The 17,507-nt window shown below is 42.7% G+C and overlaps 1 protein-coding gene across 2 annotated transcripts in view; it reads left to right on the top strand.

Annotated features, from left to right (window-relative positions):
• The window catches only part of arhgap27 (Rho GTPase activating protein 27), a 34,001-nt gene that overhangs the window by 5,119 nt on the left and 11,375 nt on the right, over positions 1–17,507 (top strand). For both annotated transcript variants that reach the window (XM_085761225.1, XM_085761224.1), the window contains exons 2-4: positions 651–1,637; positions 15,004–15,492; positions 16,353–16,580. In XM_085761225.1, the coding sequence (XP_085617351.1) occupies positions 675–1,637; positions 15,004–15,492; positions 16,353–16,580 (1,680 nt within the window). In that variant the 5' untranslated portion in view covers positions 651–674. The remainder of the gene's footprint in view (positions 1–650; positions 1,638–15,003; positions 15,493–16,352; positions 16,581–17,507) is intronic.

Genomic DNA, 17,507 nt, shown 5'->3' with positions numbered 1-17,507 from the left:
TCATGTGCACCTGATGTGATTCACCTGTGTGTGATTTTAGCCATTTTAAATGGGAATAAATGTGGGGGTGTCCTGACTTATTCCTCACCAAAAATTGCTTTAAAAAAGGATTTTCCTCAATTTTAATTGTTTAGTTATGCCCAGGATGGTTAAAAATGAGATTAGATTAGATTAGATAGAACTTTATTCTTCCCAAAGGAAATTCTTATGCTGCAAAAGGAAATGTGCAAAGGAATTACAATAACAGAGGGAATAAAATACAGAGGAACAATGCCTAAGAATAAGACAGAAATATATAATAAAATATATCCTACAATGTCTAAATCAATAAAAAATATAGAATAATATACTATATTGAGTATCATATGTACAAATATTTTCATATCTGACCCACATTATTTATCCTAAACTACAAGAAAGGGCACAAAGCCACCATAAAAGACACAGAACAACAGTAAAAACACGCAACATCACCACAAAACAACATAAACGCTGCACTATTTGTCATCATCATCATCATGTCCTGCTTCTATATATATCTATGTATGTGAGCGGTATAAAAAGGGTAAGAACTTCCTACAGATGTGGAAGTTTGTGTTAATGCACTCTGTGAAAGCCACAACACCTTCACGTTTCCTCTTATTTTGCAGCTTCATGATGCGCCGTGCACCATAATGCACGACAGGCCGCCGCCGCCCCGGAGCATGGAGCTGGTGTCAGTGCAGTACGAGTTTGAGTACACGGCCAAGGACGGCCGCCTGGTGTCCATCAAGCCCAACGAGAGCTACATCCTGGTCACCAAGACCAACCAGCACTGGTGGCACGTCCGCAAAGACCAGAACACCAAACCTTTCTACATCCCGGCGCAGTACGTGAAGCAGCTGCCCGCAACACACACCGCAGACTCCCCCAGTGCCAACAACAACGAGGAGGAGGAGGTGGTGGTGGGTTTAACGGAGCGTGTGACTCACAGTAACAATAAGAAAGTGGATACCGCACACGTAACGCAACATAAAAAAGCCACATCTCAGGACAGGTGCCGGTCTTCTTCTTTTGGTTCCCGTGGGAACAGCAAACCAGATGTGAAGCCCTGTAAGGCTCAGAAAGAAGAAACGACCCCCAGCAACAGCAGCAGCAGCAGCAGCAGCAGCAGCAGCTTAGCGCCTCCCGCAGGCGACACAAAGATGGTCCACAGTCCAGCAGGAAACTCTTCATTAACCTCATCGACGGAACTGAATAATGACGTTTCTGAGCTGTACGCCAAACCTCAACTTGCACTTAAAGTGGGGAAGAGAAAGCAGAAGCACAAAGTCTGCAAACAGCAGGACGACAGAGTGGAGCAGCAGCAGCAGCAGCAGCAGCCGTTGCCGCCGTTATGGATTTCTGTGGATGATGATAAAGACATGAGCTTCCCTTCGCCTCCTCCTTCACCCATTTACAACACCATCCCAGAGCTGCAGCTCCCGGACGTTGACATATTTTGTCACCTGCCCGGTCCTGTAGCTTCAGACGACCTCCCTCTACCACCTCCACCTTCATCATCATCATCATTACTGGCACCTCCAGCATCGCAGCATCAGAGTTTGAATCCACCTGCACAGGCCGCTCCTTCTATACATGCACCTCCCACAGACCAGGTAAGACATCCTGCTGCAGGTGTGGTCGGGTTTTAACCGTGTGATCCTGAAACATGTGTGAATGTGAAAGATTTTCTTCTTCTTTTCTTTTCTTCTGGTGCTCTTCCATCTATGCCTTGCAGAGAAGTGACTCAAAACACCACTTCCTATAATGGTTTTAATTTAGATCATAACCACCAGCCACAGCTGCCAGGGGCCAGATTCACAAAAACCTTCTTACAAAATCTTCATAAGTGTCATTTTTTTCTTAACTTCAGTCTTAAGAAGAAAAAAGAGAAGAAGTCATATTCTCCAAAAAGGTTCTTAGGCATTTTCTCAACTTTCTTCTTCTTAAGTTTCTTCTTAGAATAAATGATATTCTTGAAATCAAAGTTCTCAAATTTGTTCTTTACTTTTTTCTTAACTTTGAGACAACCTTGACCTGTCTTAAAATTCCTTCGGTGAATAGGTAAGCCTCTAATATCATCTTTTTTTAAACATATCTTAGACAAGTTTAGACGAGTAGGTCATAGTTTAAGTAAATATAATTTGTAATTAATTACACAAAGAGCCTGTTAACTGTTAGTTAGCATGTTGGTTAACTGTTAGTTACCACCATAACCTCAAGCTCCTGCCTTCAAAGGTTTCTGCATCTCTTTTTGTCCATGGTTAGTGAGTGACTGACGGTTAAGATGTAAACTGTATATGTTGTTTGTTGGCGCAATGCAATGCGTATTTTAAGAAGTTCTTAAGTAGGAAAAATAAGAAATTGGTAAGAAATTACTGTTCTTAAGAAAATTTTGAGGAATTGCACTTAAGAACTTTCTTCTGAACTTCTTAATTTTAGATCTTTCTTAAAAACATATTGGTAAATCCGGTCAGAACGTGTGTGTGTGTGTGTGTGTGGGTACGGTTGCCAAACGTGTGTTTCTATATGTGTGTGCCACAGTTTCCTGGGCCCATTTTTAGCCACTTGTTCCGGTGTCAAAAAAAAACCAAAAACCAACTTCCATCTGAATTCTTTCCGTGCATGTAAACTGATTGCTAAATGTGTTCCAGTGTCGTATTTGAACATTTCCCATCAACCCTCCTCCCTCTCTCTTCATCTATCATGACTTATCCAGTTCCATATACAGTAAAAAACATGTAACTTTCTAAACCTTGTTCCTTGTTTGTATTGTTCATCAATAACTCCTGGCTTCATCCCAGTCTGTGAGTTTTGTTTTCCAAGTTAATAGTAAAAAAAGGAAGTGAGAAGTGCTCTCCTACCTGTTGTTTTTCTGTTTTCATTCATCACTCTGTTACGTAAGAACAAAATGTGTCATTGCCACTTCACAGCCAGGAGGGGGCGCAGTTTTACCATCTATAAAGTGACAGGTCAGCTACTGCTTCTTCTACTAAACCTCAGTGTTTTATTGTTTTGGATTCAAAATAGACTTAATGCCGTTATTCAACCCTGATCAGCAGGACAGTTCATTTTGAGTCACACATATAATCATTATAATAATAATAATAGCAAAAACCACAAATGACTTGTTTGCATGAGTATGAAAGGAACATACTGTACCTGAATCAGCAGTCACATGATCATATCACCTGTGTGTGTCACCATGGGAACTCACCTGACTGGAGTATAAATACACCTGTGTCTGGTTCTGTGCAGTCTGTAGAGGATAAGACAGAATAACAGAAAAATATCTCTACTTTTATTATTTTTTATTTCTTTCAGGCTTCTTCTTCCCACACAGCAGCCAGTGATTCGTGTAGAGAGGTCACAAAGTTTCACTGCCTCGTGTTGTTGTGTTGTATTGTGTTGTGTGGACAACGCTGCATGTGAACTTACTGTAATACAGTGAAGCGCCTCAGTGATTTCACTTCCTGCTCTCACTTAACTCTCACCTTATTATTTGCATGTTTGGTCACTGAGCTCCTGTGCTTCTTTGAGTGGAAACATATATACATAGCCTATAATTTTAAATCTAGTTTAGGCCTGTCACAGTTATTACATTATCGCCTGATCGTGATCATTTGCTGACCACAGTTATTTTGCATAATCGTTATAATTGTTTCCATTCATCTGTTTATAACAGCTGGATATAACAGAAATGTCATATTCCCACATATTTCCATCTGTTTTTTAATGTTGTTTTCCACTGTATGACATTATCACATTGTGCCCTCTTCTTTTATGGTTTAATGACACATAAGTGGAGCACCACAAACAGTTTATCTATTACTAATTTCTGATGACGCATCTATTGACATTAGCGTCATGGATTTAGTTGAAAAGCCTGAAGTCAAACAGAAATTTATTTTTTATTTAAATGTTCAGATGTTTAAATACCAATAAATGGCTCTTCTTCTTCAGCAGAATGGGCCTCAACTTCACAGTTATATTACTACATAACATAATACAGCTGAAGCTAACTTTAACTACTTATCACATTGCCTATATTATTGTTGTGTGAAGTTAAATCCGTTTATTAGTATTATAGCAAAAACTTAAAGTGAAAACAAACATATAAAGCTGCCTTCCTGTCATAAAAAAGTGAACTGAATGCACAAGCTACTGGTTTTATGTTTTTTTTTGTTTTTGTTTTTACATATGTAAAGCAGTGTTTTAAATGTCTGGGTGGGTTTCCCTGTAGGTTTTGATGAGATGTCTCAGGATCTTTTTTTTTTGGGGGGGGGGGGGGGGCTGCCCTGAATCTCTGGTTGATAAGTTGTGCGCAGTGAGTGAAGAAGGTCCTGACTCGGGAATACCGCACTGGTTGGGTTCACAAGTATCTGTGCCAGCTCAGCTCATCAGCATATGAATGTCCCCGGGTCCCCTTCAAAAAGCCGGTTCAATAGGGGGAGAGGTGTTTCTTGAATACTTCACAGAGACACAGAGACAGAGAGAGAGACCAGTTGATTCAATCCCAGCGAAACTTTTTGCAGTCGTGGAGTCGCGTTGACCTGGTGTGTATACAACAGTTTGGTATTGATTGATTGATTGATTGATTGATTTATTGATTGGTTGGTTCAGCTACTTGTTGGTTATTAACTTGGTGAATTATACCACCAGGCAGGAGGAGCTGGAAAGCTGTGAGTGTGCGTGTATTTGTGTGTGTAGGAGGAGGAGTTTATTGTCAACAGTGCAGGAGGCTGAACAGGTTGCAAACAGGTTGTGTCGGCTGGGTGGGTGGCTTCACTCTCCGGACGAGGACGAGGAGGAGGCAGGAAGGGGTTAACCTGAGAGCTGTTGCTGCCGCCGCTCGGCCACGCCCAAACCTCCAGCTGCTCCTACCTGGTTTCCCCGGCAGCGCGCACCGTCCCCCGGGCGTCATGACGCGCCGCTCCGCTGGGAACTGGAGGAAACTTCTGCTGCGGTTGTGATTGTTGTTGTTGTTGTCGTCTTCTCCTTCTTCTTTTGCCTCGTGGATGTAGTTTTTTTTTGCTAAAAAGAAAACGACAGAGACACGACTTTTTATTTTATTATTTTATTATTTTTAATTTCCAGGTAAGTTTGACACGCACCTGTTGTAAGGTTAGAGGAGGAGTGACGTAAGCGAGCGAGCGAGCGGCGAGTTGTTGAAGAGAAAACCAGGTTTCTGTTGAGTTTCAAACAGCTGTGAGTGTGCGTGTGTGTGTGTGTCTGAGTGTAAGTGTGTGAAAGTGTGTGTACGAGTCCAGTAATGGCTGCAGCACCCCCAGGCACCCCCTCCCCCCACCCATCACCCCCTCCCTCCCCCAACTAAACCCAGTGACACTGTGGTGGGCATCACTAACCCTCACACACTCACTTTTTATTTGTGTGTTTCACTTTCTCCTGAGTTGTGAATGAGACACCGACGCACACTGACACACACACACACACGGTGGTGGTGGTGGTGGTTACAGGACTACAGACGTGCCAGGACCCCTCAAGTGCATTAATTCTTACCCCACAATGGAGGGCCATCTCCATGGTGATCATGTGGGGGTGTGTGGGGGGGTCTGGGCTGACTCCAACCAGAGAGGGGGCTTGGGAGCTTTTAGTACCAGTCCTGCCCTGCCATGCAGTTGGCATGTGTGTGTATGAATGTGTGTGTGTGTGTGTGTGTGTGTGTTCATATGTAATGAACTACTTGCAATTAGCCCCAAATGTAGGTCACTTCATATCCGGGGGTCCGTGGAGGCCGCTCGGTGGGATATTAAGTTTGGTATAAGTGGATGACAAATCCAGCTGGGACTGGGGAATCCAAACTTTGGTTAATTTTAACTTCATAGCTCAAATATTCAGACCTGATCTGTTTTTACTTTTTAAGAGATATTCTCTCTTTCTGCGGCACCAGTGAGTCTGAGCCTCTCCGCAGCTTCTTGGTGAATATTGAGCAGATTGATTCGTCTTTATCACCTGAAGTCCAGTTATTTACTGCGTTGGTCCAATGTCCCATTGATCTTTGCCAAGTAAGAGAAGAGTTGAGTTTGTTGTGCTTGTGCACCACATCCCCCGTGCATGATGATCTTTTTTTTGAGCTTTAAACAAATCAGATGATCCTGTTCCTCTGCAGCTTTCCCATGAGCTCCTGGCCGGCCCACGGAGGCGGTGGCGGCGGTGGCGTTACAGTAATTCTTGCTGCTCTGTGAAAACATCCAAAATCAAATGCCAAGAAACTGCTCAGACAGGTAGTGTGAGTGTCTTGTCCGACCTCCCTGTACATGCCTGTCTGCCTGACTAAACATGAGTCAGCTCAAGAGCAGGTGCACTGGTGCAGGTGCAGATGCAGGCTCGGCGGCTTCCTGGTCACTCGCTCTCTGTCATTTTAATATAAACAGCTGAGGACGTTTTAGTACGTTTGGTGTCAGTTTCAGGTTTTAGGAGCAGTTTGTCTGTCAAACATTGTCTCTGGATGTTTCTATGTGGACTGTATGTTCAACTTTATGAGCCTCAGACAATAAGATACAGTAGCTGTGAGCCACCGCCTGTCATGTTTCACGTTACATTTAAATCACAGAGCCGAGCAGCTAACAGTCAGATGAATACCGAGTGGTCTAAAAACTAAAAGAAGTTGGCACGACACCATCCAGACAACCACATTACACTAAATACTTACTGAAAGTAGAATAGTTTGGAAAGAAAGACTGATATGTAACAATATGTAACACAAAACAGCCTGTGTTATTCCCAGCTCCCGTCTTTGTTTAGATTTCAAACACATAGTGCTACAGAGGAATCTGGTTTAAGCTTTTGTAATAATATAGGACGATTTAAAGATGGTGTAAAACAACTGTCTTTTTGTTTTTAGAGATTGTTGGTTGTTTGTTTTTGTAACTCTAATGATAAAGGATGTTCAAATCCAAGGGCAGTGTTGGACATAAGGATGAAGTCTTGCACTATAATCTGCTTTAGGCCTCAGCTGTAGCTGGTCTTTGTGAAGAGCTGCATGAGTCGCACCAACAGGAATGTCCTTTGTGTCCTTACTATGTGTAAAATGTTTTGTGAGGTTGTAATGGCATGGCAATGCTTGGTTGCACTGATCCTACCTTCTTTTTTTTGCATGATGAGAAAAGTTTCCAGCAGCCTGTGTTTGCCTGCTTGCTTGTTGACGTTTAAACTCATTTGTTGTCTATTTGACCACAGATAAACCTGCATGAACTCTTTTATTTTATAATTAATCCATCAGTCATTGTGAGTTAAGATTATGATTAACAGCATATTTGTTATATTTATCAGAGAGCCCATTGGAAACTCCCCTCTACCATTAGTAAAGAAAATATACAGTAAATAGCTCTACATGCTGATATCATTTCTGTAATGTAACATTTTAAATGGACGGCTTTAAAGGGATGGTTCAGCATTTTGGCAAACTCACAACTTGTCCACCAGAGCGTTTTGGAGTTGTTGGATTGTGTGCTGTATTTGATGAGTTTGATGAGAGAAACTAAGAAATCCCATGAGCCTCCGTAGCGTAGCTCTGAGCAGCTCGCGGCTCTGCTCCGCCGTTCAAAAAATAGCTTGCACCGACAATTAAAGATAACGAACCTACTCCTAAAACTACAGGGATTATGGCAATGGGACAATATGCCTAAATGTTGAACTATCCCTTTAACTTTTTTTTTTAGCGTATTGTCACATTTGTGTTGCTGATCATTAATCACGCTGTTTTCAATCTGCCTACATTTGATCTAAAGGAGTTTATAGGAGGGGACATGCAGAAGAATAGGCTACATAAATGAAAAAAATCAAAATATGAAAGTCATAGAGATGTAACTAACCAACTAACCAGTAGATAGTTGATATTTTTTGGAATTAGTACATGTAACTTATTATTAGAGCTATAAAATTTTGCACACAGCTGCCAACTCTGACTCTTTCTTTCTTTCTTTCTTTCTTTCTTTCTTTCTTTCTTTCTTTCTTTCTTTCTTTCTTTCTTTCTCTGTTTTCATGTGTTTTGTGTTATGAGTACGTGGTGCGCGAGCTGCCACATGGAATTGCCCTTTAAGGGATTAATGAAGAACTGAATCTTGAATCTAGAGACAATTAAACAAATCATCATTCAGATTATTGATGTTTACATGCTGATGTCCTGACGTTAAAAAAAAAGGTGTCGCCTTTGCAAAGCGGCGATGTTTCCACTGCCACTTCTACTTGGTTTTTGAGCCCCCTCCTCCTCCTACACTGAGAGTTGAGGGGGGGGGGAAATCTATCGCAAACAAAGCAAATATCTGCAGATGTTGTACGTCTGTGCGCAGAGGAGCAGAGATAAGAGTGTGATAAGATGATCGGGCTCCACTGTGGAGTGAGCGTTTTAGAGCAACCCTGGATTCTGGGCCATGGAGAAGTGTGATGTAAGAGCGAGGAGGGCGAGGGGGAGGTGGAGCCACGTTGATTCAATAGCTCAACTGTGTGCTTTTGTGGCGTGATTTGGGCCCCAATTTGGAGCTCCATTGTCTGATTGGATGAGTTGCTAATGTGGTTAAGTAATCAAGCAGATTGCTGCTTCATGCATTGCTGAGGGCACAGAGTTGACTGCTGACTGACTGACTGACTGACTGGCTGCACGGCCGGGTTGTTCAGACACCGTCATGCTGCGGGAAAAAAAATTTGAAAATTTCATTTCTTTATTTTCTAGTACCAAACATTAAAAACACCATATAGACAAACTGTCTAGAATATACAAACAGACAAACAAAAAAAAAGAAAATACCTTTACAGTCTCATTAAAGTAATAACATTGTCAACAATCCTTGATAAAAAACAAAATAGACAAGTCAACAATCATTAATAAAAGACAAAACTTGTTGTTGAATGCAGTTTTGAGTTCCTTCTCACTTCTTGCAAGACAAAACTTTATCGATATCACCACAGTCAGACATAAACAAAGCAAGGTGTGAACATGTCAAGGTCTAATGATAAAAAAGAAAAAAAAAGCTGAATGTTTCGGATGCTCCAGGAGGCGTTCATTCACACACACACACGCGCGGCTGCAGCAGCGTAAACACACACAGCCGCAATTTAAATCTAATTTGAGATTAAGCCCAAAAAAAAAGACTGAAAAGACTGAAACAGCCACAAAACCCACTCTGCCTTCTGCATGCTGTGGATTGGCCAGTATTACCCCAACCCCCCCCACTCTACTACGCCTCACCCCACCTCACCCCCCACCCACCCCCTACCCCCAGTTGTGTATAGGAGGAAGTATTGATTGAACAATTGGACTTCCTGTTTCAGGCCTTCACCCTCGTGGAGCGCAGTTTTTCAACAACAACAACGATGTCTCATCAGAGCTCGTCCACGTCCTTATGGGACATTATTGCTTCCCCTTTTGACCCCCCTCCACCCCCCTTCGGCAGGCTGAGTACTGTACACTTTACTGTAGAGAAGCTGCAGCTCAGGGAGAAAAAACCCATTAGTTAGCTTTCGTTTTTCTTTTCTCATTTTCGACTACAACCGTAAACCAAAGCACACACATTTCCCTCGAAGAGCTTTGTTTCCAATGGAGTCGTTTCCTTTTTTCTTTTCTTTTTTTTTTAATCATATATCACCAAACAGGCAGCAGGAAGTAGGTTGAAGTGACCTGTATAGTTGATGTAGTTTGTGCTGCTCTCTTCATCCAACCCTCCTCTCTCCCTTTCTCTGTCTCTGTCTTGTTTTCATTGTCTCTTTTCTGTCTGTTTTTGGCTCTTAGCGCCAGCAGACAGTTGCCCTCTACCCCCCTATCCTGCGCAATGGAATTCACGCACACACACGCCAACACACACTCACTCAGACACACACACACACACGCACGCGCACACATCTCGCCCCAGTCCTCACACACAGTCCCTTCCTGCTGCTATTGTAACAGAGTTCACAGTTCTCCTTTCTATCTGGGCTGCAGCAACTGTCACAGCTGCAGCAGCAGAGAGGAGGATGTGCACCGGAGGGTGTGTTGCATGAGTCTGCCGACGCCTCTCTCTCTCTCTCTCTCTCTCTCTCTATCTCTCTGTCTAACTCGCTCCCATCACACGCCGTTTGAATGTGGTGGTCGTCGCCTTTTGAGTCGCTCCAGTTCGTTTTTTATTATTTGATATGTTTGGGGATTAATGGCTCCTCTAAATAGAGCGCTGTGAACATGGTGGACACGTACTCCACGGCTTGGTCCAGTCACCGGGGCAGGCAGAGTTTGGCTCTGCCTGTGGGACCTCAGGTAGGTGATCCCATCCCGTCCCGTCCCGTCACATCTGCAGTGTATGAAAAGTTAATAATTGTGAGTTGTGTGATTTGTTGTACTTTGAGTGTTTTGATGTCACTCTCGCTTCCTGCTTTGCGTAAACATGTCACATCTGCACTTGTTTCTTTTCCTGTTCTGCGTGAAGTGGCAGCACGCACAATATAACACCATCCTGATGTTTTACCTTCTCAGTTTGGACTTTAACAAACTCCTCTCATGGGGTTCAGCTCTGAATTTGACTGTTTTAGTTTATTGTGGACGAGCTTTTCAGTCACAGAGCCGGAGAACTACAGTGTTGTGTTGTGTAGTAGCGTTAAGTGGAGACACAAGACGACGACGCTGCTGCAGCAGCTGCTTCTAAGTCACATTTCAAAATTAGACATTTCATCCTGTTGTGAAAAAAATGTCCATTTTCCTCCAAAGTGCAGAGACGCAGCAGACGTGTTTTCTGTCGCTGGAGCCTGGTGATGTTCATCCTCACACCGCAAAACTAGCAGGAGTTTAAAACTCAGTGACAAAACTATTACCAGCAAAATCTTACGTAACGAATCCTGCAGGAAGCTGCTCCTTGTGGCCGATAAGATGTCATAAATGACATTATTATTATTACTTTGAATCACGGGATATATCTGAGAGGTGGAAACATGATTTTCTGACATAGGAACCAAGATTTTAAAAAAAAAAGTTTCTGTGCGGGGGCATCGGACCGCAGAACGTCTTCCTGTTGCGTTTTTTTGTTGGGGTGGTGGGCACAGGACAGAAAGGTTTGGAAACTGGGTCAGTTCTTTTTTCGATGCATCGTTGTTTTTTGTTGTGGGGTTGGAGCGAAAAATAGGTTTTTATATTTCCTCCTGAAAGGTGGTCGAGTGCAGTTTAGTTTGGTGGAGTCGGGTGGACAGATCTGTGGCCCCACGACCTTGATTGCCATGGTTACGGCCGGTGGGGACGAGGCCAGCTGGACTCCATGTCTATCGCAGCTTTCTCTTTTCAACAGAGACAGACATGAACTGTTGTTTTCCTTTTTTTAATTGAGCAGAGAACAAAACAATTAATGCACATCAACTTTTTTTTTTGTCTAAGTTGCATCAGAAATTATGAATAATAACAAAAAATACACATTACAACAGCTTAAATGAGACATTAAAGAATATATTGATGAGAAAATAACGCAACAAAAGGTCAAAAGGAAGCAGCTTCTGCATTACATAATCTGTGGTGACCTATTGTTTTCAGGGCGTATTTATAAGTGACCCATGGAAACAAGGCCTGATGCTAATTAAAGGACCAGATCCTTCACACGAAGTGACACACTAATTATACTGAGGTGCAGCACTTGAGGAAATGTACTTGACTGGATTTGCATGCGAGTACTCCCTGATATAGATATTCCCATCAAAACGATGACAATCTGTCACACCACTGCCTCTCGCTGTGTGTCTGTGTGTGTGTGTCTGTGTGTGTTTGCTGACTTGTTTATACAGTTCCTTTCACTTCATGTGGCTGCGTTCGGGGTGGTTTGTTCCCGAGGACTGGGGCATTCCAGCGCCACTGGTTCAGATACATCAATGAAGCAGCTCTTTCATTTCCTCTCTGTCTATTTCTTGTGGTCCCGTGGTGTGTGGGTGTGTGTGTGTGTTGTTGGGAATCAATCCTGTTTCAGGGTCAGTTGTCTGGTTGTCTGTATTGATCGCCTCGTGGTTGTGTTGAGATCAATAACAAAGCAAAGTGATAACATTGGACAGATGGATAACATAAACAAAATTACATAATCTTGCTTTATTTTAAGTTGTATTCATGTTAAGTAGGTTTTTTTTTTAACCTTGTCTGCAGGTTGGCAGTGCAGGAAGAAGTGCTTTACTACAAAATAAAAGCCCTTAGTTCACAAGCTTTAATAAAAACACAGACACAATCAACTTTCTAAGTAGTGTTTTACTGTTGTAGATGGTCCATGTTAACTATTCTGTATCCCAAAGACATTTTAATATGTAAATAGGCCTATGTCCCCAAAACATATTTAAAGAAAACCTGTAAGTGCAGTACGATTAATGTGTTTCTCAAATTAGTTGATTGATTTAAAAACTCAGTAGCCTGAGAGATGAAAGGATAAAATGCAGATTGTTGACGTCGACTGTGAATAAAAATGGACGCAGCCTCCATGACGTCGAAGCTGTGAAGCTGCTGCCGATGAGAACAAACTCCCCGCGTTTCCATAAATGTGCAAATAAGAAAGTCGCACAGTCGTCATGAAGGAAATTAGCCATAACAACCAAATTATTTTTCTGTAGAAGACATCATGTAAACATCGTTTTAACATTAGAGACTGACTCCACCGTTGGAGACTCTAGTGGCCATGAGAGGAACTGCAGATGTTGGTTTTTCACGTTCCTGCATTATAATCAGGATAAATGCCGCTTTGTTTTAAGGAAACATGTTAACACATGTGCATTATTGTTGATATGAACCCTGCGCTGCCAGATATTACACATTAAGACTTTACTGACTCACTAAGAGGCTAAAAAGAGTTGTTGAGAGAGACAGTAAACAGGCTGCACTTATATAGCACTTTCCACTCATAGTGCTTTACACTACAAGCCACAAGTCTCCTATTCACACAGCACATTTTATATGCACAATGCACTTTACTATCACACGCACACCAGCGCTCTGCTTCCTGCAGCCCAGTGAGAAGTAAAACAATGACCTTGACAATGAAATTAAAGCTGCACAAAGTTGAAATATTAATAACAGTTAAGATTCGTCAGTGCAAACAGTTCTCTGTTGATCACAGAGATGAGCAAATGCAGCACACACACACACACACACACACACATATACACAGGCCTTGATAAATATAGACCATGTGGCTAACTGTGAGACAAGATGCAGTCAGAGTGAAGCACTGTAGATACGCTAGCCCCTGTATCTCTGTATCCATTGCCATCATGGCGGCGGCAACGGCAACAGCAGAGTCGAGGCTCCCAGGGTCAGCAGATCCCGCGGTTCTCACGGTGACGAACCAGGTGAGAGGAGAGCAGAGCAAGGGCAAGTGGAAGAAAAACAAAAAAAGGTGGCAAGGTGCTTTTAATTTGGCAGGTCGGGGTCATTTCAAGTGTGAACAGATTGAGACACTCAAGTTGTTGTTGCATCATAGTTTCAGAAGCTGCTGCTGCTGCGTTGGGGGACAGAGGCGGTCTTTCATCACAATGCCCGCATTTCACTCTCTCCAGTGGCGTTGCTTAAACAAATTAGTTGTGATGGTTGAGTCTTATATTTGCATGTCATGTTCCTGTCCAATCCTGGCCGAGCTGCACAGAGCAAACACTTAAACCCGGTCATAAAAAGAAACGCCACATGGAGGAAACGTAGATGATGATGATGATGATGCTTGAGTCTCCTATACAACTCAACTTTTTGACACAACTCTGAGCTTTAAACTCTGGTTTGTGGGTGTTTTTTTTGTTGTTGTGCACAAGAATTGAGGCTAGAATAGGGCAATGATCACTATTGTGGGAGTGACACCTCTGTGGTTTGTTTCTTTGTTTTTTTCTTTTTTAGCTATAAGCAACTTCCTGGCTGAACTGTGTAAGATGCGGAAGGCAAATTTCTATAAAGTGAGAGCAGGAGGCTGGAGCATGACTCGGTTTGACAAAGCATTTTCAGTTCTTTTTTTGTCATTTAACATGTCAACAAGTACAGCGTTAGTGATACAGGTGTTCTGGCGTAGACATCTTCTGACATGTCATACAAAGAAGAAAATTATAAAATCCAAACAAGTACAGGCCTATGACACATCAACACTGTTGAGATTTTGTGCTATTTTTCTTCCTTAACATGTATTCTTTCAGAAAAGTGGAAAGAAATGGTAGAAAATCCACATTAAGGTTTTTATTTTACTTCATTTTGTCTCTTTCGTCAGTAGATTTCTCCTAAATTCACCAAAAGTTAACATGCTACTGTGACATACTGTGCTGTGCCTGTTGTCTCTCTCTCCTGAACAGTGATGTAGGCTCCAAAAATTGTCATTTCCTCCGTATCCGCAACCAATCGTAAAAGTACGATTTGCATTAACAATCTATGGAATTTTGCAGTACAAGTCTTTAAAGGTTGTTTTCTCAAAATGAGTTTTTCCTCATACTCTCCACTTCAGCAGCACTTACAGACACCAAACCTTCCAGTTTCATTCCAGTCTATATACTGAATGTTTTTACTGAGGGGATTGTTGATATGTCATTCAGAGCTTGATTTATACAACATTTTATTCCTAAAAACATGACAAAATTTGACTTTTTTTTAGGGCTGGTGACAGTATTTTCTCATTTACAGAGTGATAAAAAGAGATATCCAAAATCCCCTCTGTAAAAACTTCTGACTCTAGTATGTCAACAAAATAAAACAAGTTTTTTAAAGCGGCTTTATCCATTGTTCAGATTTTGGTTCTGGAAATGTATGCAAATTAGCGCATATTTCATTATATTTTGCCTCATTTACATATTTAAAAAAGTGATAAATGTGGGAAGTTTCATGGTGATATCTGTTAGTTAAATGTTTTACCCTATTCACCTACAACAGTTTTCTTGTGCGTTAAGATCGTTTTCAAGCTCTCAAGCTGTCTACAAAAGCAAACACTCACTCAAAACACAGAGTTGGTTCTTGGTTGTTGGTTCTTGTCCTTCACCTGCATCTTTTGTGTGTCTTTTTTCCCCTGGCAGGTGCAGAATGAAAATCTCCGATCTGCCGTGTACGTCAACGTAGCGCAGCTTCGCCAGAGCATCTCTGAGTCTCCCCCCTCGGGCCCCTCGTCCTACTCTCCTTCCTACCTTGACCCCGAGGGATGGGAGGTGCACACTGACCAGAAGAGTGGACAGGAGTATTATTACCACCCCGCAACGGGGCGCACCACCTGGGACAGTCCCTTTCTAGACTCCCCCTCGGACACCGATCCTCTCCCCCTCTTCTCTGAGGAGCCCCGCTCCCCGTCGCCGCCCCCCGAGTCGCCCGCCCTCTCTCTGTCCACCGGCTCCCCCCCGGCGACGGCCCGGACCTCAGACTGGGAGCAGTTAGTGGATGAGACCAGCGGCCGGCCGTACTTTTACAACCCGATGTCTGGGGAGACGTCCTGGGAGCCTCCGGAGCAGCTGAGCCCGTATCCCCCCGTGATGGAGCCGATGAGCGTGCACAGGTTTCACGAGGACGGGCCGGTAAGGACGGCGCCGGGGCCGGGGCGGGGGCTGCTGCTCCACTTAGCCTCCCTTCTTCTTCCTCCTTGTCTCCTGTTTTAGCTTCACCCAGGGGAAAGCTGTAAATACAGGCTGCTTTTAATGGATTTAAATCCTCCTGCACCTCCAGCAGACAAGACTCCTCTTCATTAGGAAACCTCTCAGCGCTGATCTGAGTCCCCAGCTTTTTAAAAAAAGAAACCAGACATCTGTCCTCATTTTTGAATTAACCACCGCAACACATTGATGAAAATATATTTCACTGCACTTTTTTTTTCTTCTTTCTAATCTTTACTCCACTTGTTTCATGACTGTGTTTTCTGCACAACACAAGCAACAAGTGACCTCGTTCTCGGGCCGTAATAACTTACTTTTCGGGGCCTGAACATTAATGGGCCGAGGCAGAATAATACTTTGAGGCCACGGAAACGCTGCTGTGACTTATTTATCAAAGTCACAGCAAAGTCCTTGAGCTCTGTATCGAGGACACAGTAGGAAATGACTCAACTGACTTTATTCAGGGAGATGAAGCAACGTTTTTCTGGCTCAGTCTGTTGATTATTTCAATTGTTCCCAATCTGAAGGTCAAAACTCTCCAGGGATGATTAAAGATAGAAACTTCATTCATGCTCTGCCTGTAAAATCACACATTTAAGGGTAGTTCCCAAACTAAACAATGTTGATTTTTATGTTTTTTACATGTTAACTTCCCTTTTTAATGGTGTTTCTCCTATTTTTGTGCCATGTGTCCATTTTCGGTTGATTTATATGTTTATTTACATGTTAACTTCCCTTTTTTAATGGTATTTTTTCCTATTTTTTGTTCCGTTTCCGCCTCCCAGCCTCCGCTGCCGGAGGAGGACTACCCTACGGAGAATTACAGAGCTGACAGTCCACCGGACGACCACGAGGAGCTCCTCGCCGTGGGGCCTCCGACCTTCGCCCTGGGCCACGTGAGCCGGACCGTCATCCCCAGGGCCAACCTGGACCGCAGCACGCCGGCCGGCTGGCACCTCAACGTGGAGCCGAACGGGACCTGGGTGTTCACCAGCGAGCACTCACCTGACCAGGTACAAACATAAGGCCGTGTAGACGGAGAGGCGGGAGATGTGGGAGGTCAGCTGAAGTTTGGCTCCTGCGCATGTAAAACAGAAACGTCAGGTGGAAAGTATTCTTAGCTTTCTATCAAAGGTCATCGCAGTGATAGTTTTTGTTTTTGATGTCAGCGTTGCAGAATCACACAAAGAGGAAATTCACGTCCTTTCTCAATATTGATGTGGAAAAAACAAAAAAAACAACAAAAAAAAAAAACATGCTGTCATTCATGACGTTGGTCTCAGTCGTCAGACGTCAGACTGTTTGGTTGCAGGTTCACCACAGTCACTGAGTTCATCAGCCGTAAATGTTTGTAGAAAATGTCACTGCTGCTCATGGTGTTGCAATAAAAAGAGAGAACTAGATGTAAAAAAAAAAGTTCATATTCTGCTGCTTTCTTATGTCGTCATATGTTATGACATATTGAGAGGCTGAACAGACTTTGTTTGAACCATAAAAAGTCCATAAGAACCAGTTTTTTAACCGTGGTGGCATCAAGAGACCACGATGCTTCAAATCTTGTACCATGTTCCCTATGACACCACATACTTTTCTATATTAAAAAAACAACCTAAATAATTTCATGTTATTATTTGCATGATGTAAATACAGTATATTGTGTAGGAGTGCAGCTTTTTTTGCTCTCGATCAAAGTTCACTTTCTGTACCGGTGCTGTCAAGGTTTCCCTTCATGAAACAGAAAAAGCAAAGCGTGCAGAGACGGCAGGTTAATGACGCCCTGAGAATATTATTGAAGAGACGTAGATGGCTCAGTGCCAACGTAATGTTTGTAAACACACGTGTTAAACTTTTAAAGCTGTGTTAAGAAACCTGATGTGTAGATTTATGTCTAGACTTGACGCCTCAAAGAACAAACTCATTTTAGGTTTGACTTACATCAA

Source organism: Trachurus japonicus, chromosome 19 (assembly GCF_045865225.1).
Source record: "Trachurus japonicus isolate A0001 chromosome 19, Traja_1.0".
NCBI classification, from domain to species: Eukaryota; Metazoa; Chordata; class Actinopteri; order Carangiformes; family Carangidae; genus Trachurus; species Trachurus japonicus.
Note: the sequence above shows the minus strand (reverse complement) of the source record. Positions and strands in the feature narration are given on the sequence as shown.